This window comes from Seriola aureovittata, chromosome 11, assembly GCF_021018895.1.
Source record: "Seriola aureovittata isolate HTS-2021-v1 ecotype China chromosome 11, ASM2101889v1, whole genome shotgun sequence".
Taxonomy (NCBI): domain Eukaryota; kingdom Metazoa; phylum Chordata; class Actinopteri; order Carangiformes; family Carangidae; genus Seriola; species Seriola aureovittata.
In genome coordinates this window covers 16,654,432-16,682,036 of record NC_079374.1, presented here as the reverse complement: position 1 = coordinate 16,682,036, position 27,605 = coordinate 16,654,432, and the positions used below count along the sequence as shown (strand labels likewise).

General features: G+C 37.8%; 2 protein-coding genes and 1 pseudogene across 2 annotated transcripts in view; all 3 read right to left on the bottom strand.

Moving 5' to 3' along the window:
- abca12 (ATP-binding cassette, sub-family A (ABC1), member 12) overlaps nt 1–11,275 on the bottom strand; it is a 64,753-nt gene extending 53,478 nt beyond the window's left edge. Inside the window, exons 1-13 of the mRNA XM_056389405.1 lie at nt 11,052–11,275; nt 10,409–10,486; nt 10,106–10,199; nt 8,003–8,153; nt 5,604–5,731; nt 5,146–5,210; nt 4,366–4,536; nt 3,977–4,170; nt 3,267–3,385; nt 2,876–2,976; nt 2,244–2,390; nt 722–888; nt 279–412 (exon numbers count right to left, since the gene is read on the bottom strand). Coding sequence (XP_056245380.1) covers nt 279–412; nt 722–888; nt 2,244–2,390; nt 2,876–2,976; nt 3,267–3,385; nt 3,977–4,170; nt 4,366–4,536; nt 5,146–5,210; nt 5,604–5,731; nt 8,003–8,153; nt 10,106–10,199; nt 10,409–10,474 — 1,537 coding nt within the window. The 5' untranslated portion in view covers nt 10,475–10,486; nt 11,052–11,275. The remainder of the gene's footprint in view (nt 1–278; nt 413–721; nt 889–2,243; nt 2,391–2,875; nt 2,977–3,266; nt 3,386–3,976; nt 4,171–4,365; nt 4,537–5,145; nt 5,211–5,603; nt 5,732–8,002; nt 8,154–10,105; nt 10,200–10,408; nt 10,487–11,051) is intronic.
- A 1,154-nt stretch (nt 11,276–12,429) lies between these two features.
- Nucleotides 12,430–19,248, bottom strand: pofut2 (protein O-fucosyltransferase 2). The gene is made up of 9 exons (XM_056388493.1): nt 18,734–19,248; nt 17,544–17,797; nt 17,092–17,236; nt 16,704–16,814; nt 15,815–15,881; nt 15,464–15,589; nt 14,800–14,980; nt 14,452–14,575; nt 12,430–13,856 (listed from the first exon to the last, which is right to left on the bottom strand). Exons 1-9 carry the CDS (start codon nt 18,907–18,909, stop codon nt 13,703–13,705), a joined length of 1,338 nt encoding a protein of 445 aa, XP_056244468.1. The 5' UTR covers nt 18,910–19,248; the 3' UTR covers nt 12,430–13,702.
- Nucleotides 19,249–22,421: 3,173 nt separating this feature from the next.
- Nucleotides 22,422–25,991, bottom strand: LOC130177225 (trans-1,2-dihydrobenzene-1,2-diol dehydrogenase-like; annotated as a pseudogene).
- Nucleotides 25,992–27,605: the final 1,614 nt, after the last annotated feature.

The following is a 27,605-nucleotide window of genomic DNA, read 5'->3' as shown; positions in this document are numbered from 1 at the left end:
TAGTCTCTCTGCTCTTGCTCTCTGATTGTACGAGCTGATATAAAGAGCTTGTGTTTAATGAGTTTGTTTTAGTTCCGATTTTTCAAGAAAAATCAATTTTATCCCGACAGGAAATAATGTTGTCTATGCTTGTGAGTACACACCAATAAGAAAGCTCTATTCCGCAGTGCTGAAAACAAAAGCTGTCATATGTTCAAACCATCACTGTAATAACACAGTTCACACCATTACTCCCACAGCAGAGGCCTTGCTGCTAGCAGGATGTCATGCAGTCTTACCTTCTGCAGTGTCTACGGCCAGTGTTGCCGACATCATGGCCTGAAAGCCAGTTCTGAGCATGCTCTGGACAACCATGTCCACCTCAGGGACAATTTCTATAATCTCCATCACCACTTGACCGACGCCCAAAAACCTGCCAAAGCATAAAGCCAAAAGATAAAGCACAAACTGTTCATGTTACAACAGATACATTTCAATGGGGATTGTATAGTATGGAAATTTGTTAGTACACTAAATAAATAATATAAGAAAATGCATTTTGTTTGGCCATCTTTGGTTGATACTGTGCAAAAAAAAAACCCTTCCACTTGTATGAATCTTTGTGTGACATTTAGGAAACGCATTTATTTGCTTTAATCGAATTTACTTTTTAGTTTTTTAGCCTCTAATGGATTTGCTTTACAGCAAATAGTGTGTAAAGAACTGACTGCACTGTACTTACAGTTCTTCGTCGATAGTTTGCGGTTGTGTATCTACACTGCGACGGGCCCTCATGGTGTTGGAGCCTCCCTGACCTCCTGGGGATGAACCTCCAATCAGACTGTGCAGAAGCCCTTTGGCAAAGGACACGTCACGTGGAGCAACTTGCTCACTCCATGCCAGGAGGGCCTGGGAATAATACAGTTAACACGAAGAGGGAAAGAGAAGGAAAAGAGATGCCAACAGTTAGAGTTGCAAAATTAGAATAATTTAAGCTTAATGCATTTTAACCATAAGAATCCAGTGCTTTTCTGCTGTACTGATATCTCTCTCTGTTGATCTCTACACAGTATGCCATCATGTCTTTTTTATTATAATAATAATTTTTTTTTAAATTGGCAGACTGGGAAGAACAGGAAAAACAACCCCTTATTCTAACTTGGGAGTTCACACATTATTTCAGTATGATTAGCCCTTGTGCTACCTTTTTTAGTTTTTAATCTCTAATTAATTTGCAGGCAGTCATAGCAAGAAATAAGGCACTTTCTGTGCCTAAATGACACTTAATTATAATGTGGCAAAAACAATTTTCTCCAAATCAAATTCATTTTTTTTATTAAGAAGTATATCATTTTTAAAAATAGTACTGTATTATTGTGAAATTATAACTTTTCATTCACCTTTGCAAATTTGTTTTGACATTAGTAAAACTAACGAGTTGTTCTTCAATTTCTTTAAGTGAAAAAACAGTGATTTATGTGGCAAATATTTTTGGCATTGTGAGATCAACAAAAAAATTACTTTAGTACAATATTGTGCTCTGTGTTATTTTTGTAATATTATATATTTTGTAATTAAGTAATATTTTGTGCTGTGTACATTAAATGCAAAAAGTTAAGAGTGTTCATTGTTGTGACTTACATAACATTATCCTATAGAGATTGCATCATGGGATACAGGAGCATAAAGCTGAGACCAAATAAAGTGGTTAATCACCAGCACTACACTACACGTCATTAGCACATATGCAACATGGCACTGAATCTGCGGGTGACACGTCTAAGTAATATGACACATGTACATCATTGCTATATGTCAGCATCAGATTACTAATTGATGTTTGCCTGTTTAAGCGAGTACGCAGACTAATGGCAGTGTGATACAACAGCTTCTGATTGGGAATTATCTCATCAAAACACATCTACCGTGGTAGCAGTGCTTATTGGGTATGCTTGAGGTTTCCGTTCCCCAGGGGCAACCTGGGAGTTGCATTTGCTTGTTGCTATGGCTAGCAGTTTTCTTGCGGCTGCAAACTAATTATCTGGCGCACTCTGAATCTAATTGCTTGTGAAGGTGGCACTTGAGAATGAAAATTAGGAGTCACAGCCAAGCAGCGTGAGTCAGAGTGAGATACTGAGAAAAAAAGCATAAAAAATAGAAAAGAATACCAGTGAAATGCCACCCACACACAAATGGCTGGCTTGTTCCTGATGTTTGTGAGTCTCTCTGTTGATGATAATAACATTCATTTCATTCTAACCTACCTGTTTTGCCACCTTGTCAGGGCTGATCCAGCCCAGAACCATGTCCACAGTGCCTGCACTGCATGCTGCTGTGAGCCAAATCGGATTACTGCTGTTGTCACACAAGTAGGAACGGACCATGTTCCTGTCCAGTGTCAGGCCGATAGCCTAAGACGGGGAGGACACTTACAGTACTTCTGATGGAACACACTTTTATTAAAGTGGTGATTCATTAAGGAAATAAATGTTATCACAAATAGTAAAGCAGATAAGCGTATTTCCCAAACCTTAAATAATTTCTTTAACTTGTAATCACAAACTCAAATTCACTGTCTTAAGTCAAACTGAGGCTAAAATGTGGCACAAGAGACTTCTGTGTTAGAAGTTAGAGTTAGATGGGAACCGTTTGGCCACCCTGGAGACAGAGCTGCTTTTTTTGTTTGTTTTTTCCAATGTTGAAATTTGCAATATATAATATGCAATTGCACAGATTTCCATTGGGAGTGATGGATATGTATGGAGAGGAATCTAATTTAGATTGGTGTAACTGTATCATAATCACCTTTTATTTTCACTTAGTTAAGCAGCATATGCCATGTGGTGTTAATTTCTCCACTACATGGGCATAGATAATGACTTTGGGCAGCACGTACCTTGTCCAGTGGTATCTGGACCTGTTGCAGAATAGGTTTCACCATTTCACTCAGTGTGTCATTCTGCAGCGTGACAACCTCCCCGAGGGAAATGGACACATCTAAGCAGAATCAAATCATGAGATCAGATGTTACACCCTGATAGCATATCGGCACAGAACTTGACTGCTGACTGCTATCTCCCTGCAATTTTAATATCAACAGCATCAATGGCAGAAAGGACATAATAAAGACATTGGTAGTCAGTGATTTACTTACCTGCATATTTTTAAAAAAACAAAAAAAAAATACACTTAATAAACATTAAAGCCATTTAATTAGAAAACCCTCAGAATTACAAAGTCTCTGTGGATGACACATAGAGTATGTAGAGTACAGCTGCTGGTGTTACCTTTGCCAGGCCAGTTTTGAACATAGCGGATCACGTTGATGCCTCCAGCGAGCAGTGGATGGACGGTGGAAAGTGAGGCAGCAGCTTCAGGGAAATTGCTCTGGATGACATGCATAGCACTAGGGAGACCACGAGGGAAAAACATTTAATCCTCAAAGCAAGACAGGACCTGCAGCAAACAGCTGAAAGAACTAATGATTAGACAAACACGCACATTTTGCCCTCCTGCTGCTCTAAATCCATAAGTTCCAGATTTTGTGGGTTGCAAACTTGGCTACACCTCGAGTTTGAAAGCCGACGCCAATACAGTATTTCTATATTGAAGTCACCAGGGTTTGATTTTATTTTCATTTTATCTCAGCTCAGTAAACTGCAACATATTTAGACCAAAACAGTCGGTTCCCCCCAGTTTTTTTAAAGCTCAAAAAATGCGGCAACTATAACACTTCACACTTGGAGCTCTTTAAATCATTTAGATTCACCTCACCTAGTCACTGAAACTCATCATTAGAAAAACTCAGGATTAGACATTTAAATGAAGAATTTATCACAGGTAGACAGTGTACCCTGGCTTTTATTAAATATTCAATATAACTGTATAATTTTGCCGTTCTGTTAATAGTTTTTTTTGTCTAAACTAAACTAAATAGACACCTTCACACAGCTGCTGTTCATTCACTTTGCATTGCCCATCAGTGAAAGTCCATTACCCCTGTATGTTGGTGAGTAGAACCTCGGTGCTGCTCAGCACTTGGTCAACAGAACCATGAGAGAAGAGCTGAGGAACAGCTAGAAGACTTTCCCACAGCGAGGTCTGATTTTGCAGCTGATCGAACACCAACATCGCCATCCCAGCCACCGTCAGCATCTCGTCTGGCTTTGTCAGCATCAGCTGTGTCAATATCTGACAAGCAGAGGGAATTTCAGAGTTGATGAAATAACAGCACCAGCTTGTGTAACTGTGTGTTTACAAAAAGTACTTCACATAAAACTGAAATTAAAAATTTGAAGTTAGTACCATCACACAGTGCTGATAAGAGCAAGCTGACAAAGGCAGGCACAAAGACTCACACACAGGCACTCACACACACACACACACCTGGTTGAGTGTGTCGAGAGAGACTTCAAACACCGTGTTGTTGGAATGGCAGAAAGTGACCACAGCAGAGGTGAGTGTGTTGGGTGAGGTTGTGTTTATCATGGGCAGAGTCATGGTGCAGATGGCCCTCTTCAGCAAGTTCACCGACTCCAGCATTTTGTTCAAGGTCTCCTGCAAATGACATGATTTATATGGATTCAGATTATCACAGGCCACAACCCATGAAGTGAAGGTATTCATTCAAAATTCATAATATTATTAGATTTTCTAAAATGGCAGTTTCACCTCCAAATCACATTGTATAGTTTACAGTTCCACTATAAACAGGATTAACTACTACAGCAACCAATCATTTCTACACGGGCTCATAACCTACCACATTACTAGTGAATATTATTCACACACTTACTTGCCACATAATACAACACAACATAAAGTATCTTTATAAAAATGTATAAATATAAATAGTTATGCTGAATATTCTAAATATTCTTGACACATTATCTGAACTGTAGCTTCATGATGTGATGCTTTTGCCATAAGTTTTAACAATAATATGAATGAAATATAGTTGCAATTAACAAATAAATGCTTCAACCTATTTCTTGCTGTGCAATAGAGATAAGACATTTTTATTTCAAATAAACCTTCTAAGCCTTTCTTCAAGCCTTTTTTGTCAAAGAATAAAGGTTCATCTGCTGTTGACAATGACCTGTACATAAGAGACCAAACAAGGTTTCAATACTGTGGCATTCGACTATGGAAACAGGCAATACCCACCTGATCTCCCAGATGAGTGGTATTGATGAGAGAGACGTTATTAGGGCTTCCTTGGTAAGAGGGACCTTTAACCGAAAACATCCAGTATAATAGTCACCATATGATGCAAACATGAGAAGGACAAATTCCACATATTTTTGGACCACATGGTCAAAAGAGTCCATAAAGTGTGTTTTTTAAAGCAATATTTCAACTTAGGAAATATATTTATGTGCTTTTTTGCAAAGACTGATTATTACTCCTCTCTAAATATGAAGTTACCAGGAGAATGTTATCTTAGCTTAGCATAAGGACTGCCAACAGGTAGAAACAGCGCAACCCAAAATGTCAAACTATTGTTTTAAAGCAGTTCCATGGGGTGTCCATGTTTGCAAGTGGGGAAGTGCAACTTAAAAACATTAAAATATGTTTTTGGCATTGTACAAAGAAAGAAGGGTCTGTGAAGCGGGATAACATACCCAAAATCCTGTTCAAGACCTCAATCAGTGCTGCAGGATCATCTCTACGGTCTTTGGAGAAAGCAAAGTTGAAAAAATCTCCCCCTTTAGCCAGGTTTGCCAGCGGTGAACCATTCAGGAGGGTCGACCTGGCATACAGAGTCAGATAAGGTTATTAAGACTCTCTACCATACGTATGTAATTTTTTTTTTTTCTTCTTCTTTTAAACTTTATTTTTATGAAGTCATTTTTCAGTATACTTAGAAAGAGCGAAAGAAAGGAAAAGAACAAGAAAAGGAACAAGACAGAAAAGGCACAGATGGAAAAATACACCTATGCATATATATTATTACAGAGGGAGAGAGGAGTCATGGTAACAATGTGTACATTTCAAGAGGTAGGTCCAGGGTTTAGAGATATTTCAGTCATATTTGATCCATTTGTCCATAGTCTATCCTTCATATCAAAACAGGACAGAAACATTCTCACACTAGTGCCAGACAACACTGAGAGAGCACATCAAATAGGACAGTAGGGGGCACTGTACTCAGGCAAAAAAGAAAGAAAAAAAAGGAAAATGAAACAGAGCACATTATTAGTTGTTATTAACTGCCTCATGTTGTAAGTGTCACTTATTCAAGATGAGCTGTCCATTTCCTCCAGAACATAGTGAATTTGTCCATGCACAAGTTCAAGGAAAAAGTCAGTTTTTCCATGTCCTATATTTCTTTCACAATTGCAATCAACTCCTCTTTAGATGGGGACTCTTAGCCATCTACTTGTAATAGCTTTTTTACTGGCTATCAACATTATTTTAATCAAATATTTATCAGTAGCACTGATTGTGGGGGAAATATTACCAAGATAAATTGTGCAAAAATCATTATTAATCTCAAAGCCTACTATTGAATTAATTTTCTCCACTACAACCCGCCAGTAAGAGTGTATAATCGGACAGTCATACGTATGTAATTTAAAAAAGGGTCTCATCCATATTTTTTAAAAGCTGACACGTCTTCTAAGGCAGTCAGTTGATATTCTTCGCTGAATTTGTGTCACTGTACTGTACTGAATAAGATGTAAGATGTAAAAACCTTGAATTTATAACAATAACTGTTTTCACCAGCATTTGCTGATTTGTTTTGTTTTTTCGTGTTTGCGTTTCTTGGTTAAAATGACAAATTGCTTTAATTTCCCTATCCACTACAGTTTTAAATACATATTTACTTACTGGAATAAAGACCTCGGAACAAAAACACTCTTTGAGAAAAAACCCACTGAGTTACAAAAGCTAGTGGAGCAGAGGTCAGATAAAAAGGAGGCAGGGCTTTGGCTCTTTAAAATTAAACAAAAGCTTTACTAAAATTAGCTGTGCCTGAGATTTGCGCAAACCATCATTCTTCAGTAGGCTGAGGGTTGCACAAACAGGTTTTTGTATCAACCACCTGCCTCCAGACAATAGTAACAAAAGAAAAAAGAAAAAACATTTCCAGTAACTGAAGCTGGGTTTTAACACTTCAACTACAACAAAACAGACAAGATCTTTTTCTGACTCAAAAATGGATGAACATGGCTTCATAAAATTGTGGTGGCTTATGATTAGGCACGGGTTAAGAAAAGTCTTCCCTTCGTCGACAGGGGGATGCCTATTGTTAGTACATTTCCATAAACACACTGACTAATCATCTCATGTGATGTTGCTATGTTGAGGTGTGTCCCTCCTTTGTGACTCAAGGGTCTCCTGAACACCTTTTATATACGCACAGTATGTTTAAAATGTGGACGTTTCATGAGGCAATACAGATGTAGTGATTCTAACTGAAATTATAGCTTCAATAAATAATATATAATATAATTGTTGGAGCTATTTGTTAGTTTTGTTAAGTTTAGTTTTAGTTGTAAATTTAATTGATTAATTATGAGCAACTTTGTTTGTTTGATTAACTTGTTTGCTTTATTAGATTTTTGATAATATTTTTGTTTGTTAGTTATTTGTTTAGCATATTTAGATTTGTATAATTAGTATTTTTGTTTATCTTTTGGTAATTGGTTAACACTGGGCACTTGGGGTTATTTGAGTAGGTAGACACACTGAGGACCAGCATGCACCTGGGTGGGCCAATGGTTTTTTACCAGTGCAAAGAGAGGCAGCAGCAGCCATGGTTTTTGTTTGTTCTTTTGTTTATTTTCTTTTGTTGCAATAAATCCACATAAAACTGCAAGATTGGAACGGACATTCATCTTCCTTTGCCTGCGTTAAACCACATCGCTATGGTGCATCAGTGGCCTTTTGATTAGGTTTGGATTAAAGTTTAATTTGTTTTTTTTTATGGAGAAATGGTCACTACAATAATAATATAAATAAATACATTTATACAGATAACAGATAATATACGATCTGTGTTGATGAATGGGGTTACCTTGCACGTCCTGAAGATTTCTGAGTAGCTTTAGATGCAGCCTGGTCCACCAGGCGTGATTTGTTATGACAGTTGCTGTCTGCATTACACATGAGGGTCTGCAGGAAAGGGAAGAAGCCTGTGCTGGGTAGGTTTCGGGGTGCCACGTAACCTGGAGGAGACATGACAAAGTTGATCCTGTTATGAGAATGCTTGAAAATATCAGGTCCACTAAGAATTATTTCAAAATCCAGTAGTAGACATCATTAAAACATCATTACAGAGAAGTTTAAGAGGAAAAAGATGCATCAGAAAAACATGAAAAAGTTGAATTCTGTTGTGGACGGTTTAACTTTTTTAGTGCTGTGTGTTTTTTTTCAAAATGTCTCTATGAATTGGCCCAATTTGTTCATTTCTTTTTTGACAAGTTGTTGACTAAATAGGGATATCTCTGACCGCAGCATCAGGAGCCTGCGCTAATCCCCTTATCACTACCAGAGGGTAACTTATACCATCTTTCGTCAGCAAATAATCTCTGCTATTGCTTAAGTTCAGAATAAAAGAATATGAGACATAAAACACAAGATCAGGTTGTAGTCAAGCAAGTTGCAGTCAAGCCACTGTGACCAGACTGACTACATAGTACAGTGCCTCTCTGGTATTTCTGTCAATATTATCTCAGTAAGCAATGTTTCTACTTGGCATAACAGATTCCTCTGAAGGAGAATAATAGCCTGGCAAACAGTATTTCATTAAGCTTTGTCATGGCGCTCATGGGAGACATTGTGAAACCTATGTCACATAAACTAACTCTGAAGAGCTGAATTACATCAGACCTCACAGCTAACATCCACACTTGCACAGCCACTTGTGTAGAATAAATGTGCAGTTTACACAGCGTGAGACTGCACAACACTGACTCATGAGCGTTAAACGGTCAGTATTTAAACTGCCAAACTGTCAAGAAACGGAACAGCTTTGTATCCATGCACAAAACCAATAATTGGAACGGCTTTGTAATGAATCATTTAAGATGAAAACATGGGAGGCAATACAATCTAGCAAGATGCAAATGTTACATTTCAGCATTTAAGAGCATTACTAATGTTCAACAATGGCAAAAAACAAACATATACACTAAAGCACATGTCTCCAAATACAACAGGAGTCATCTTAAGGAAAAAAATAGTTATAGTTATACACTTCTATTGTATAATGCACATCATATAATATAATTCTACTATCACGGGGAATGATTTAATGGCACTAAGTAACTCTGTGAGAAACAGCAGTCCGTACATAAGTAAACAGTTTGAGATTACTTTAGACTGCAGAGTATTTTCCACCTTTATACAACATGATTCTAGTGTCACACATTCAGTCTGATCAGATACTGAAGATGCTTTTGTTGCCTGTTTGTGGGTGTGGTCCAATGGTGCGCCTGTTTCCAGCATGCATATGAAGCACTTAACTGTGGAGGGAAGGTTGTATTGTTCAGCTTAGTAGGATTCTTTCTATACTAGTGCACATTGGGGTTATCAAATTACATGTGAATCCCTGCATCCATTGAATGTGATCCATCAAGAAAGACTGAACAAACAAAAGTGGGAGGGTTAATTGGTTACAGTTTAAACCAGAATGAAGTTCTGGTTCACCACCCCGTCCCCTCCCCCCAAATACAAAGGACTGTTTTTGTTGGAGTTGAGTTCTTTTTATTTACTTCGAGTAGTGTATAACTGTGCTCCATGTTGAGTCAACTTTGTGTGAAGGCGAACTGGATCCTATTCTAGTTCTAGTCTTTATGAAACTTAATATAATGTCAGAATCATTTAAAGATCTGTTGTACCGTAATACTTTGAAAATACTCTATATAGAGTCTATAGGACATAAGTTTAATATTTATAAAAAGTGTTTTCATTGTGTTTTTTTTATTGTGTTATATTTGCCATTATAAAAGGTTTATGTTTGGTAGTGCCAGGGTTATTAGCATTATCCTGTTTGCAATTAATATCAAGACTTGTCTTTGCAAAGAAGTGTATTTGTGATGAACAGCCATTGAAAAACATATCATTAACTACACACAAACTTGCGTCAAAGCACGTTTCAATTCACTTTTACACTTACATGTATCTTTTACCACTGGAGGAAACTGGTTGCGGGTCACGGCTATGATGATGAAGATGACCAGAGGCCAGGCGATGAGAGTCAGAGACCATGCCTACAACATATCATAAAACACCGATAATCAGTTCATGAAGAGTTCATTCATTCTAGTATTCAGTCTGTAAAAACGCTGTCATTTATTTATACCACATCTTCCGCATAATCTGTCCTGGGTATTAGTAAAGCTGACATTAAATACAGATCCGTGTGCTCACACGAAAATAAAAAAGTAGCTCCATATAGCTGCATTTGAAAGTCACTCACCGGCTGTCTGATAACTTGCAACCCGTTCTTCCAGAGAAGAAGTCGCAGCTGTTGGAAGAACGCCATCGGTAGAGGAGGCTGGAGTGAAGACACATTATATAAAAAAAATCAGTTCACTGACAAATAGTTGATGCAAATAAAAGTTTTTTTTAATGACCACACACGTAGGTGGAATTTATTTCAGGTCCATGTATCAGCATGGTTTAATTGCATAAAGTATACATATAATTAAGATTTGAGGTTCATTTTTTTTAAGACAACATGGACAAGTTCTTAAACTGCTGAGAGGAATGTAACTTTACAATTAATCTACAGTTCTGTGAAAACTGCGAAACTCTCTCTGCTGATGAAGATTGTGTGAAATAATCCAAAGCCCCAGAACAGCTTCTAAGTGGACTTTGTGTATAGGGGTTTTTACATTTACAGTAGTCTGGCGTTTCACAACACATTTTATTTTTTTAAATCAAACTGTTACTGACAATCATTGTAGTTGACTAATCTGTGCACATGCATTATGTTATATCTGAATGAAAGAAGAATGACTCAATTTGTGATGAAACTCATTGAAATTTTTTCTGAGTAGCTCCACCACGTTTCCTCTTAATAATACATTAATAATGTTGCAATAAACCACTGGACCTACCTGGCTGCGTCTGTCCTCTTAAATGGTCAAATGATTTGTTATCTGACTTATGAAGGACATGTCGCTAGGTGGCCCCTAGCAGGATGACCTTTCCATCAGTCGGTTATGGGAGTAAAACAGAAGAAATTCACACTCAAACACAGAAACTGAAAAACTCTCCTTCAGTGACGCCGCAGTAACTGCAAAGGTTGAATGTAACAACAACTTTCACCTGTCTCTAACGTCGCCTCCTGCTTATGTGGGTAGCTCCACCTGTGTGTGACAGGGTAAATCTGTGAAAGGGCGTGTACCAGAACAAAGGAGAAGCACATGACTGCACATGTAACTGCACTGAATGTGGCTGGAGGGCCCTTGAAGTGCCTAATTATTAACATATATGAAACTATTTTAATCAAATCCAAATAACTTTTAATTTTAATTTAAATTTTTTAAATAATAACCCACTATATGAAGGTCACCCTTGATGTTTTTCGTTGTCCTTAGGAATTTCATGAAATGATAAGCCTCTGAGTCCTCCTTATTCATTTTTAAAAGCTATAGTTGTTATTCAGGGCAACGTTTGGTAACTTGGATAAAATCTGTAATTAAGACTACAGGCTGCAAGGTTACAAAACATTTTACATTACTGTTCTACAAGGGAGAACGTGGATTTAGAGGTGATAAGGTAAGACCAAGCACCAAATTACACGCTCAATTACACAAGTTTGTAAGGTGTTGTTGGTGAATAGTGGGTCTCCAATGGGAAAAGTCACATAGGTATCATGTGGGGGCTCCCAAGGGAAGAGGAAAAACAATGCCATGAACTCTCTAGACGCCACATACATGTGACTACAGTATGTTGAGAAATGAAACCCAAGTTACAGGCTACTGACTGAAAAATAATGCGATTCAGAGCAGGCAAATGTTCAAGATTTCAACCATATAAGACTGAAAAAAATCATGTTATTAAAGCTTGATGTGCTGGAGGCCGGAGACAGTGTTTTTCACTTAGAGCACACATTTGACATTTGAGACTACTGACTTGTTAAACAGGAAGCATTTAGAATCTTCAAGGTAGTCAAACTGGTTTCTCCATCTTGATGATGTGTGAAAAAAAAAGTGTCTGGTATTGGTAAGCATGACACAGAAGCACTTTTCATTGGCTCAGAGTCCAAAATGGCTCTGAAATCCTTACTATGTAGCAGTATTTTCAAATGCAATTTTGCCCCAACCAAGATTTAATATTACAACCATCACATAATATTATTTACAAAATTTTTACATTTCATCTGATGACTTAATCTGGTTAAGATGTGCATTTAAGAGTGTGTAAATGTGGTGATGATGGTGTTAGCACACCTACAAGAACATAAACAACACAAACAAACCTTCACTCATCTGTTTTATCCCATGTTGAAACTCTGCCTAAAATTGTTTTTATTTGACACAAAATCGAAATCACGCAGGTACTGTACAAAATGGCATGTAACCACACGCATACCAGACTTTTTTTTTTTCAAAACAGGTGCCTCATCAGGAATTAAAAAAGGGTGTGTTGTGTGATAGTCTGATGGCTGACTAGTATTGGCAGGACACAGTGGCTCCTTTGTGTAAGTCAATACCTTTCACCAGAACCATAATTAGTAATAATACTATAATGGTACAGTCCATGGCTTGAAATGAAAAGATGGAAAGAATTAGGCATTACTAAATTTTAAATACCTGTTTTTCAGTCATATTTTCCTTCTTTTTCAATATCTGTAATACTGTTACACAATCTCATGAAACAAATGTTAATACTGGCACTGTACAAATATATGAAATAAGGGAGGAAAGTTATTCCACACAAATACTGAAATACAGTGATAGGAGATGGGAAATGCACCTCTATTCAACAAATCCTGAGCTGATCATTAAGTTTGGTGTGGTCTTCTATTGTAAAGGTGCTCTGTGGGGTTTTTAACCACTACTAGTGCTTTGATGCAGTGTTTTTGTCATTGGATCCGCTTTTTGTTTGGACCGTGTACAAAGGCAAAAGGATGCATATGCCTGGCATATTCATCTCCGGCAGTTTTAATGCTAAGCCACTTATCAGTGGTTGGCCACTGATGAACAGACAGTGGCAGTAATGCACAAACAAACAATGGACTGTGCACTTCCAATGAAAAATGTATTAAAGCAATGTGCTATGTACTATAATCATGATACTTCATACGTATGTGGTGTAATTCACTATATTCTTCAAAATATAATAAAGTTTAGATGATCAACATCAGCACTAAACCTTATCATTTCAATCTCATGAAATGTTAAACAGAGAATGCTCCCACACAACAGCGCCTGCTGCTGTCATTTTAAGACACCAGTTGTACTAATATTAGTAACACCAAGGTGTCATGAAAGAAACCACATTCAACATAGAACAAAAAAAATATATATGAAGATTTCATGGTTTAATATTACAGTAATTCATGTTTGGCAGCTAGTCATGGCCTTTTGAGCTTAAGGTTCAGTCACAGTGGTCATTGCAGACCTGATTGCACAACTCTGAAACCATAAAAAATACACCACAAAACAGCTATAGTATCTTCCTATTATATTCCATACAAATAAATGTCACTTTTAACACTGCTTTTTGGCACTTGTGTGTGACAGGTAAGTCAGAGGTCACATCAATAAACAATTTTCCAGTGTGTGGGCTGTTCGCATTCTTTCTCAGTGTCTCCACAGAAACGACTGTACGTAGTTTTGGGGTCAAAACCCAGGATCTCCCTCTCTTCATGAATCCGGAAAGAGAAGGTGGACACAGATGTTCCTATGAACACTCTGAAAATAGAAATAAAATAATTAATAGGTGTATAAAAATAGTACACTGCCCTGGAAAATTACATGAGCACATAACACAGTGACAGTAACATGCACTGTCATACTAACTAGTTTTTCAAGTCGAAATATTCCATGGGCAGGTCCTCGGATGGATTACATATCTCATTATATTATACATTATTATAATTAATAAACTCTAATATGATAATGCTAGAAGAGTCTACAGCTATGCAGCTTGTGAAGCTGATGGGAATATCAATAGTCATGCAGGTATTTGGTTGTAAACTAAAGTACCAGACAAATTACTTTGACCTGCTGTTTACCAGAAAACTCCACAGGGCACCTTTAATCAAAAATGTATTTAAGCAGTGTGTATGATGTACTGTGTCCATGATGTCTGAATGTGACTTCATACTTATGTGGTGTCATTTTCTTTTGTTTATATTCTTAAAAATATAAGAATTTGTAATTAAAAAATAGTCATGAGCTCATAAAAATGTGTCAGTTTGTCTCATACCATTAAGCTGACTAATAAACTGCTATACTAACCATCATGTAATGAATGCATGAAACAAAACCATGAAAACTAATTTACCTTGCATGAGCACATATCCACTGGTCAATGATGGCCACTCCTCCATCTTTAAAGAGCTCCAGGTCCTCTGTTGATGGTTCAAACCGCACCATGTCTGGCAGCAGCTTTTTCAGCTCCTTCAATTCTACAAGATTGCATAACAAAGGATTATGAAAGCATTTATAGTGACTATGATTTTTTGATATGTTACTACTACTTACTAGAATGGTTACTAATACTAGGTCATTATCATTGTAATTATTAATATCATTATAATACACAGATTTTTATCTTATTGTGTCAATTCCATTTGAAATGGTTTGAGACCACAATGTATTTTTTTCCTATTAAACAAAAAAGACTAGTTACCTTCCTCATCTGCATCTGTTGCAATAAACACTTTGTCAAGTTTATGCTTCTTCATCAAGCTGCGAATTTTTTTGACTGCCCCCTTAAGGCTGGGTACATCCTCTCTGTGACCCCAGATAAAGTCCTTTCTGCGCAGGTGGACCCCTAGATATGGACCACCTTTAGCTGAGCCCAGCTTGGCCTGAAGAAACAGAGAAAAGGCAAAACACTGTTCAATTATTCTTTGAAAATTAACACTTGAGACTTGATAATCAAAATGCTGAAATGAATAGTTGTTTAGTGATCACAATGTCAATCACTGAAATTGGAAAAAAAATCAACAAATGCAGACACAAACTCAAAAAGAGTTTGATGGAAATGCTCTTACAATACTTTGTAATGATTGTGGGGGGTTCGTGAAGATGTAATTCTAAGATGCTGTAAACCACAATGGTTATACTAATAGTTATACTAATATACATATTTGATGTGAAAAGATTTTAATGACTGATTGAAATGATCATCTTAAAAAATGCAAATTGTCAAATAAAAGCCAGAATTCAATTAATGATGCTAATGCAGTTATAGCTAATAGTAGAGCACCCACAGTATATGGTAAACACATAGTAAATGGAAGCATCAGCACAACCATATAATCACACCATAGTCAGACACACTGGCTCACTTTCATACGAGTCCAATCCTCACTGTAAATGGTGTGGTCTCTGTCATCTGTAGAGTTCAGGTACTTTGCTCTGAAGTCATCTCCTATGAGTCGCAGGTGCTTAGCAAAGACCATGCTGCGGCGGGTCTGAATGAAACACAGACAATTGTAGAGATCCCTACATCAGTTTAAAGACAAGATGGTGTTCCTTAAACCCTTGGCTTAAAAGTACAAAAATCCACTTTCACATGTTAGTTATTTTATGTGAGGACACAGCAATGTAACAGGTTAATACTGCATCAGGAGTGTCACACAACACCTGACACCAGTATTTCTAACACAGGTATGACAATAGCCAATTACTTGACTTACATCCCAGTAATCCTTCCCAGCATAGTGGTCATGAAGGAGTGTCTCAGCTCGGTCAAGCATTACTGATCTGAAAAATAGCAGCAGCGCGCGCACACACACACACACACATACATACACACACACACACACACACACACACACACATACACACACACACACACACAGACACACACACAAGTTTCTTCCTGTCAATGTCACAGAGATCTGAGAGGACAAACTAAGCTATACCTCACTTAAATAACAATGAAGTCAGATCATCTTTCAGCTTTTTCATAAACAGCGAGATCAAAGACATAGCTGTTTTACAGAGGATTTTATACTTAATGCTTAGGCTGCTTTAACTAGAGACTGATTATTTTGGAAACATATGATCCATTTTATGTCTGGATAGTAACTTCATGACACTCACTTTCATAACATTGGTAAAATTAACTGTAGAACATTTTGAGATCTCTTGCTACCTTTAGCATCTCAGGGACACAGCAAAACTGAATTTATTAAAACTTACTCAATTTTCAAAAAGATACGCAAACATAGTATTCAGAGATTTGATTGAAAATTACGGCACAATATACTGGCAGGATATTTCATAATTACTGTCAAACAATCCAGATTTGTGAGTCCACTAATTTTGAGTGATTGCATATGCATAGTGTCTGAAATTTTATCTTTATGATCAACTGTAAAAGTCTGGTAAACCATTTCAAGAATTGAGTGCTGGGTCAAATCATAATCTGAATACCACCACATAATTCAAAAATAATAATATTGATTTATCTGCCACAGACACACTTTACCAGACATTGTTGCTAGTTGCTTGTTGTCAAGACCCAGTGCATGTATGTGATTAGTCTGCATTTAATGTAAACATGTTGCTCTGTAGACTCACGTCACTGTGATGTTTTTCTGAAGAACTGGGGCCATGATAGAGGCATGACCTTGGGCTGATATACATCTTACATTTCGAGCTCTTGTTTCCTCATAGCCCCAAAACCAGCCCCTTGGAAAAACACAGACAGACAAGATAAATGAGACAGTTGATGATGGATGGAGAGGAGAGAGATGTGCGAGCAGGAAGGAAGACGTAGATGTAATTAATAAAGAATAACTACGAATGTGTTCAATCACTGTCTGAAGAAGGTCTATTCAGTTATTCTACTGCAGTTACAATTCAATTTCTTTGGCACCAAAGTGTAATGAATCTGTTTCATGTAAAAACAATAAACAGCTTTTTTGTGTATGTTTCCAAAAGAAGTCATGACAGAAAAGGAGGTTACCTGTAGTAGCCCTGTTTATCTTTGGAGTACATCAACTTCTCAATGCATGACCGTTCATCAACTTTTTCTTCCCATTTTCCATCAGTCCATCCCTCAGCGTAGTTTTGCAGTACAAGAACCTGGTCTATGAATGGGCCTCCATTCTCTAAGGAGGAATAGAGAGGAATAATAAAGAGAAGAATAAAACACACTGACTGATTGATTGGCTTTAACAAACCCAATAAACCTAGACTGTGAAGGGGCACTGTTTTAACAGCTGATTAGAAAGTGGTGTCTGTGCATTGTGAAATGTAACCACTGGTATTTATTAAGGTATAAAAGCACTAAAATATGTTCAGCTTATTTATAAATCATATGCAGATAATAAGGTTTCAATAGGTTCACATATCAGACAAATATAAATCTTTCAGTAAATGCAACCCTAGCGTGGGTCACCAAAACAAAAAGCTTACCAGCAATGAATTCCTCGTACTCAATGACAGGCACATTGGCCTGCAGGCTGGTGAGGCTAAAGAACTCTCCCCAGGGGATGCGGATCTGGTGGATTTTGGGGCTCTGCCAGTGGTAGAGGCGACCCCATGGAGGAAGCACCAATACCCAGTCATCCCCTTCCTTCCTCAAAGTCTTCACCAGGGAGGCCATGCGGATATACACATCTCTCCGCAGGTTGAAACCCTCCGGGGGGTTCACGTCATACAACAAATACCTGTGATGCCAAGAGAGGACAAAAGATCTTGAGTTCAAATAAGTCCTAGACGGAAAAAGACAACAGCAGCAGGCTCTTTGGTAAATGAGCTAGTGTGAAGGATAGTCTTCATAATACAGCAAATCTGCCACATTCAGCAGAAAAGCATCTTTTGATCCAATGTAAAATGTCAAATATCATTTGTATAACAAAAGCAAGGTAGGAACAATTTTGCTGCAATGCAGTGCAAATTCTTGTTACGATATACATGCCCCATGCACGGGTATAACAATCAGTAAGTAACTCACCTTACACACTCACCTTATGTCAACAAACCTCAAAATCTTATTCAGTACTGACATTATGTGACACGTATAAATCACATTCCCAAACTAACGGCCAATTCCTTTATGTTTTCACACAGGAATGCTGTTCATCTGTTCAACATGATTTCTCCATTAATACCATATTAGATTTGATCGATTAAATCAGTATCAGAACATAACCAGCCCTGCTCGCTGCGATTCTAAGTTTATTGCAGATAGCAACAACGTTAACGCTACATCTGTGCAGTAAAGGGGAGACTGTAATTCTATGTAGTGCCTATTGATGAACCATATATCCGCCGAACTTCACTTCAACACAATAGTGTTTTGAAAATCATGTTTGTTTATAAATCTGCAAAGGGTGTGTGGTTCCTACAAGGAGGAATTCATTAAATGGACAACTTTTAGAATGGAGTCAGGTACACGTTTCAGTCTCATCAAGATTGCAGGGTTTAACACAAGCGTTCACGTTTGGAAAATGGGACAGAAATACAGCCTTAAAACGACAAGACTGTAACTGTAGTTACTGTAAAAATGAAACATACCGTTACAGTTGAAAAAAATCAATAACTGTTACTAATTTTACGTTAGCATAACTAGCTAACAGCAACGTGAGAGTGTGTAAACTCACCGTAAATCCCTGGCGGCAGCAACGGGTACAGTAGTTGTGTGGCTTGCACTGAACACATTGTCAGCCTTTACTGTTTCAAGTCGTGCAAAAGAAACCAAAATATACAAACAGAATGCGGTAAAGGAATAGGTTGAAACAATGAATATCACTGGTATGTGCACTGCTCTATGCGCCATATTTCCTCAGAGCCACGCACTTCCGGAAGGGTGAGAAGCGTCTGTATTGTTGCCGGGCAACCAACAATTAACTTTTTTTCTTTTCTTTTTTTTATTTCTTCATTATAATTAGTGAATTAATATTAATTTCAAATAGGAAAATTGTTGAAGGAGTTCAATATTTAAAGATATTTCATAAAAAGTGAATTAAATGAAAATTGTAAAAACAACAACGCAGCAGATCTTTTCCCTTTTCACTTGAGACACATGAGACTCTATGAGAAATGTACAAATTACCTGAAAATTAAAGAACAAAAAGCACAGCATTAAGTGGAAGAGGTTTCTATTACAATTTCAATAACACAAAAAATGTACATTCCACATGTCTCTATAGGATTAGGCACTATTATTTTTATTATATTATTTTTTATTATAAAATAAATCTTAAACTCATCTTATTTTATCCATCAGTGCACTAAAAATGTACGTAGTCAATTCCCGTGCAACTGTTGAACTATTCAGCTGAGTGAAATGAATGTCCTACATTGTACAATGTATAAAATTCGAGTAATAGCTGTATTGCTATTATAGTATGCTACCATATCTCCTCAGAATAGGTCATATAAGGCCATCATGGCTCCTCCATCTGAGCTATATTGTTGTAAGTATTGTTATTTTGACAATTTATGATTTGAAGTCCCTCTATTTAGTACTTATAAACAGTAAAGATGTAATAAATGATTTATAACACACTATAATGTAGTGGAGCAGATATAAGGACATTTAAGTTGTTAACTACATTATGGTGTTTACCGTTTATTAAATCTTCATATATTGTTTAGAAACACTGAATAGGGTGGACACAAATTACAGCATTACCCTTAATCTACTTGTGGCAAATCAAGGTATGATTTGATTTTCCAGGCAACAAAAGTGATGTCTATACCAGACAATAAAAAATGCCGCCTCGCAGTTGTATGCCTCTGCCAAACAGCCAAGTTGCAGGAAATATGTTCACAATCTCCTCTTCCTGAGTTATAGCATTGAATAATGGCCAGAAGTATTTTTGCACAACATTATGATGTCACAGTGATGTTGACCTTTGACCATTCAGATATAAAATGTCATCTCTTCACCATTTTATCCTATTGTTTTATCCTAAAACATGTTTTGTGAGTTCACTGTGACCTCAGAGCACCAAAATCTAATCAGTTTATCCTCCATTCCTAGTAAATGCTTGTTCCAAATTTGAAGAAATTCTCTCAAGGCATTAGCCTACTGAGATATTGCAGGATGGACGGACAAAAATCCTACTCTCCAGCCTCATGGACTCATAGACTTTGAGGCTCGTTCTTGGTAAGGGCTTAGGGCCATAAAATCAACAAGTGCATGAGGCCTCTCAAGCAGATATTTTGGGACCTTAAAGAACACTAAACGGAAGTCCACATTTCTAACCCACAGTAAGTATAAGCACATAGTTCACTGATGATTCAGAGCCAGAACTGTATGTAGTTATTTGTCCTATGATGGTATGATGACAAATTCCAAATATGCTTTTATCAGATCAACATTACTAAAAGGGAGGAAGTAACAAATGTAATATCAAAAGTCCCAAAGCCAGAATTGTATGCAACATGTTTTGTTGTCATCAAAATAACTGATATGTCACAGAGTCCTGTCCGATTCCTCTTTATACCATTTTGAGCTCTTGCAGCCTCTCACACTCGATCTCTTACTGTACCAGGTGACGTCAGTTAAGTCTGTGAGGCTTCAGGGTTCAGGCCTTAGGGGGGGACATTGGGATTTGGTCATAAAGCCTATAGCCCAGGCTGTTGCCAGTGACCTCCAGTCTGAGACTTTACACTGTCTCTGATGCTGTTTTACTCCCTCTTGTGGTAAAGCAACTACGACCTCTAGCTTTCGAAAAGTGTCAGTGACAGCATACTCAGTGCAACAGCAGTCTGAGGGTTAGTGTTACCGATTGGTTTGCAGGATGTGCATCCCACCCAGGAGGAGAGGGACTTCACAGGCGTGACCATGACCATACTCCTGACATGCAAACTAATCCAGTGTAGGAGGAGGGGTGTCATTGAATTACAGTAATTTCAGCTGAAACAGAGATTGAATGTGCAGATTTTGATTTTCAAAGCAGCAAAAGTAATGATGTGGATTTAGAAATTCAACAAACAAAAGGATTCACTATTTTCCTACCATTACTTACAGTGGAGAAGACTTTAATTCAAATCTACATCATCATGTAAGGAAACGTGTAAGGAAATGTTTGTGCCAAATCTGAAGAAATTCTCTCAAGGCGGTCTTGAGATATCACATTCAAGAGGCCAAAAACATGTTTTGTGAGGTCACAATGACCTTGACCTTTAACCTTTAAAACTGAAACTGTGTTTTAAAGAAACTTTAGCCTCTCTGCTGCAATCTACTCCACATTTTACAAATCTAAATATAATGGAGGTCTAGGTGTGCAGAAGTGCAGTGAAATCCCCTTTTTTTACATTTTCACAAATAGAATAAAGGTTTCACAAATTTGAAAGTGGGTTTTAGAAGGTGTTAATGTTTACCTAAAATGTCCAACATGCTCTCACAACTGTTAGAGTATCACACTCGCATGTGCACTACTCTGTGCACTATATTTCCTGAGAGTCACGCACTTCTGGAAAGATGAAAGGTGTCTGTACTGTTGCTGAGCAACCAATACTGAAAACCTTTTTTTTTTTTTTTTTTTTTTTTACAATTTCATAATGTTATATATATGAACATTTTTGAAGAGGTTCAATATTTAATCATTAACCAACACTGTTTATACAAAATACCTGAAAATGAAAGAACAAAAATCAAAACATTAATTGAAAGTTTCTTTTTGACCTCAGTCATGTTGTGTGTGTTCTGTAAGTGAGGTTCATTATTTAATATTAGATTTACCTTTATCGCACACCATTTGTGTTGAGATTTGATTCATGTAATAATTTTTCTCTCTTTGTAGAACATAAACCACACACATCAAAAAGAAATCTCCAAAGAGATGAAAATGAAATTAAACAGCAATGCACTCTTTTGCATTCTTGAACCTTGGATTCCTGCCTCATTTATGGGTCTCAAACACACTAAGCCTACCCCACTAGCCATTATATTTGACTCCAACAACCATTGTTAATGTTATTACACACAAACACACACACAACTTACCCGCTTACCCTAACCTTCACAACTTAATGTCCAACCCTTAATAACCCTAACCTTTAAACCAAGTCTTAACCCTCAAACAGCCCTTTAAACTAGTTGGGTCTAGAATTTTGGTCCCCAAGAAGCTCACAAATATAGTGGGCTCCCAGTTTTTGGTAAAACAAACCCACATGCGCGCACACACACACACACACACACACACACACACACACACACACACACACACACACACACACACACACACACACACACACACACACACACACACACACACACACACACACACACACACACACACACACACACACAAAAATGTGGTTTGATTTCACTAGGGCACATTCCATCATTTTGCTCACACATCACTGGATGTTGTCCTGGTCATATGTCACCCCCAGTTGTCTTCTGGCCTCATCTACAACTTCTACTATTAGGCTGGAGTGAGATCATGGCATCCCTGGACTCTCCTTTAGTCCTACAGCCAAACCAGAAATCACAACTGATGATAAGCAAGAGACAATTTCAGGATAAAGTCACATGTGTGTGCAAGGTATTTTTTACACCTCCAGCCAATGCCCTTTTCCCTCTTATCTTATATTATTAGCACAATACTAACAAAGAATCCAATTATATCTTTTCACACTGAAAATTTTGTCACTGAATTGTTTATTAGTCAGGAGAAGCTATTTAAATCTTACGTATTACATTCACACTTGGATATACTGTACAAAAAGGACTGAAAATGTTAAAATGTTAAATAACATATTTGTGATCAATGTGGATCAATTGCAAATGCTGCAGCTGTTCTAATTTAATGCTATAGTGCATCTTGTACCTTTGAGCAGACAGCGGCGAACCTCCTCAGCCTCATATCGCAGACCTGTACTGTTAATGTTGTTTAATGGCATGCCAGGCTCTGGCAGGGGAAATTGCATCTCTTTCCCATTCACCTCCAACGTTGTAGGACACCACACAGGTTGGGGTACCTTATGTGGAAATCAGTGAGGTATAACTCGCCTCGCATGAAGTGTTGTACATTAACATATTAACATACCTGTGACTTTTGATCAATTAAGTATTTCTGTGCAGAGATATTTCTACCTTTCCTATTGCATGCTGTGTTCCTTGTTACCTTAATGGTGCCTTTGGTCCCAATGATAACCACATCGGAGGTCAGCATCATGGTGATGGAAAAAGTGCAGATGGCAAGTCTGTTCCCTGCAAACTTCAGGACCAAAACTGTAGTCCCATCAACGCCTGGACAATATAGAGAGAGATTTGAATTCGTTGGAAACTGTGTCTTTGAGTTTTCTTGATAAAATACCACTAGACTCTATGTAAGAATAGGTATCAGGGCTTTTAAGTAGTAGATATTTTATTAGAGTATGAGTATTTATTTGCTGCAGTGATCATTTTAAGAAATTGACTTCCTTGAGACAATCACCTGTGTCTATGAATTGCCCTGTGGCTTGAATGGACTCAGGCCTCTCGCCATTAAAGACCATGAAGATTAACTGCAGACAGTAGACGCCCAGGGTCAACACTGCACCCCCTCCTAGCTTCCTCTCAGTCACGCGGGGGACATGAGAGTACGGATGCCCCAGTTCAGCCCTCACCATCTGAACATCACCTACCTCTCCTTGGTGCAGCAGTCTTCTCATCTCCAGGGATGTGGGAAAAAAACGTGTCCAAACTGCCTGGGAGGAAGACATGGGATGGATTGGACAGGTAAATGGTAAATGATAAATGTGATTTTGGTGGAAAAGGGATATATTTCTATGCTAAATATTACCTCCATTAGAAAGACAGTGTTGTCTCGAGCTGCAGTGATGAGTTCCTGCACCTCCCTTGAATTCATGGCTAGGGGCTTCTCAATCAACACATGCTTTTTAGACTTTATGAAAAGCTTGCCAGTACTAAGGTGGTAAGGGTGGATGGTGCCAACATATACCACATCTAGAGAGAGAGGAACAGAGAGACTAGTGTTTAGAAACATTATTTAGTATTTCACTTATGTCCAAGTCTGCAATTCAGAGTCCGCTAAAGATAAACATTCCTGGAGCAGGTAGAGATTCAGTGACTGGCCGATAGACACTTCAGCTGAGTAGAAATTGTTAATTCACTTTAGACCAAAACATTACGCTACATGTTGACTGAAGAACCCACCAATGTCTGGATCTTTTGCCAAGTCATCATAACTTCCATATGATCGAGGGATGTTGTGCTTTTTGGCAAATTCTTCAGCATGCTGCAGGTTCCTGGCTGCAACAGCCACTATCTAAGGATGAAAAAACAGTTTTGTTAATGTAACATTAACAATGTACAATTAAGTACAATGATTTGTATTACAAAATTTAAATATCAATGAAAAATATGAGCAGAACTCTTTAAATTAATGAAACACAGCTAAAACCATTATTGAAGAAATGAATAAAACAGTAAACAGTGAAAGATAATTTCACTCATTACCTCACACATTTCAGGAAGTACGGACACATTTCTGTATACTCCCTTCTTAGTAATGTTAACAAAGTTATAATGGGTGTGGTGTCCAAAACAACAAGGTTTAATTGCACTTGTGGGAAGTGAATGTTACAAGCACTGATCACACATTTTCTCCACCTCGTATGGAAAGTACTGTCATGCATAGATATGTTTGGAGGTGTGCAGTAGTTAAGGGCTGAACTCTCTGTCATCTGGAGACAGAAGTTACTTATTAGGGCAGACATCACCTCACTCATTGTGGCCTTGCCTAAAAACAGTTACATACATTTAGATATAGCTTCCAGTACAACCACAATCTGATGTAGTTGGGAGCTTTGCTCAAGGGCACCTCAATGATGGAAATGAGGTTGTGGCAAAATTATTATTTTAATACTTTATTTAATCAGGAAGTCACATTGAGATCAAGATCACATATAGCCTACAGGTGAGACCTGAGTACAGAAAAAAAATAAATAAAAGAGATATATTAATAGCAACGATACACATTTTCATCTTCATAATCTGGTGCAAAGAGAAACGTCACCTCCACAATACTTTTCCTACTACTCACTGGGAGACGGGACACGCTCCTCTACAGAAAGCCAAGTTGCATACTTCATTTGTGAGTCAAGTTGTCTATGTGAGTTTTAAAAGTACATTTATTATCAATCTAGATGCCTAGGTATTTCCTTAGCGCTTGAGTTCTAATTGTGAGCTGTAAGTTATTGACACCTATGTCCTATACGTAGTTATGGTCGTTTTGTTATATATTTTTTGTGGCTTTTGTGCCTTTGTTGGACAGGATAGTAGAGAGAGAGTCAGGAAATGGGGGGAATGACAGGCAGTAAAGGGCCGTCCGATGCGGGAATCGAACCGGGGCCTGCTGCAGCGAGGACTGTAGCCTCCACACATGGGGCCTGCTCAACCCACTGCGCCACTCGACGCCCCTATTTATGGTCGTTTGTTTTGATAACCGATATGTGTGTTATATATTTAGTATATTAACTGAAAAAAAACATAAGACAAGTTACCTCATGATCCTCAGGAGTCAGGGTCCGTAAGGCAACCGAGAAGTCGTGACTAATTCTTCCTGCACCACCACTGTGTCGTCGTCCGGATGTTCTTCTTCTTGTTTGTTCTTTTTCTTTTTCTTTTGCTTCTGCTTCTGCTTCTGCTTCTGCTTCTGCTTCTGCTGCTGCTGCTGCTGCTGCTGCTGCTGCTGCTGCTGCTGCTGCTGCTGCTGCTGCTGCTGCTGCTGCTGCTGCTGCTTCTTCTTCTTCTTCTTCTTCTTCTTCTTCTTCTTCTTCTTCTTCTTCTTCTTCTTCTTCTTCTTCTTCTTCTTCTTCTTCTTCTTCTTCTTCTACTTCTTCTTCTACTTCTTCTTCTACTTCTTCTTCTACTTCTTCTTCTACTTCTTCTTCTACTTCTTCTTCTACTCCTCCTCCTCCGTCTTCTTCTTCTTCTTCTAAAAGTCATGGTATTTTGCCTTCCGTCTATTTTATATTATGGCTGGTTGAGTCCTGTATGACCTATTCTCACATGGGTGATATTTTCCTCCCAATATTTTCCCTGCCATCCATCTTCCCAGCACCGACATGTATTTGTATTCATGTCTTCTGGTTTCATTCTCATCCCAATACTCCTGCCATACTGGCTGTGCATACAATATGTCCTGATGAATGTCTTGGCTTCAGCTTTGCTGAATTGGACTTGTTGAATTCTGAGTTTGTTTGGCCAGAATATCCACTCCACCTTGAGGAATATGTCATTGATATTATCTGTCCTAAACGATGATCTTCCAGATTGTATGGTTTTATAGTATACTATCAGATGCAATGATGATGTTATTTATTTCCTTCTCCAACATCCACTGCAGGGCCAATAATAATGCCAATAGCTCTTTGGTGTAATGGTCTGTTGCCCCTCTCCTAATAAATGACTCACTCACTGGGACACTGCTACACCTGCACACCATGTATCAGGATCTTTGGAGCCATCTGTGTTAAGTATGAAAAACACGTATCACTATAGTTATGGATTATGTATGATATTGGAAGTCAGTTCCTGCTATATGTTGAGGTCAACATTTGTTAAGAAGAATAACCACAGAGGAATGGAAGAGATCAAAACTGTGGGGCTGCACTGTGATGGGTATAACCTTGGGCCTTCTGCCTTTTCATCAGCTGTCCACCCAAAACGTGTGATATTTGTCTATGTTGCCAGTGGCCTCCAGTATGCCAACATTAATTTCACTCTTCAAATCTTTAAAGGCATTTATCCCATTTCTACCTGCATCGCAGATAGTAGAGATGTTTTGAATGATTCTCAGAGCATGATTTAGTAATAATTATAACTTCTTGAGGCTTCAATTCTGCTGCTGACATGTAAGCTCCACATCTGGTCAAGGACAGATCTGCCCAGTGGATATTTTGTAAAAATGCTCCACTTGCTCCCCATTTCAGTCTTATGTAGTATGTTGATGACCGTTTTACATTTGTACTGTACCAGAGAGGAATTAAAGAGATCTGTGGTACATTGTACAAATGTACCTTGTACATTTTTTAATTTCAGCCAAATGACCCTTATTTGTCAACTTTTCATTAAACCAAACCCAAAGAAATCTAATAGCTTTTACTGGCTAAAGTGGTTTTTCATGCACTTTTAGGGATGGGAGCTATTTTTGCTGCCTTGAGAAACAAATTACTTGTGCTTTTGCTGCAGACATTTTGAATTCCCATTTAATTGCCCATTTTTCCACTTCAACTACCTTGCATTTTCAAACTGAGGTAAATACAGATATCCTAAACCTTGTATTTTGCAAATAATTTATCGCAGGCAAATGTAGGAATTACCATGGATACTTATTATTAATCAGAGCTGAAAATGAACTTAAGTTAAAAGAGCTGTTCTGAAGTTATCCAAAGGTGAAAAACCAGTAATTTTCCCAATAATGTTTGTGATTACAGGGGTCTGGTCTTCCCAGCATACAGTGAAAGTGATTTCACCACGAGAGTTCATGTGAAGCACAAGTATTATAG

Coding starts and splice junctions, on each gene's coding strand:
- pofut2 (XM_056388493.1), bottom strand. CDS start 18,909: ATGGCGCATAGAGCAGTGCACATACCAGTGATATTCATTGTTTCAACC. Junction 16,815..17,091: donor GATAAACAGGGCTACTACAG/GTAACCTCCTTT, acceptor TGTTTTTCCAAG/GGGCTGGTTTTGGGGCTATG. Junction 15,882..16,703: donor CAGAAAAACATCACAGTGAC/GTGAGTCTACAG, acceptor GCTATTTTTCAG/ATCAGTAATGCTTGACCGAG.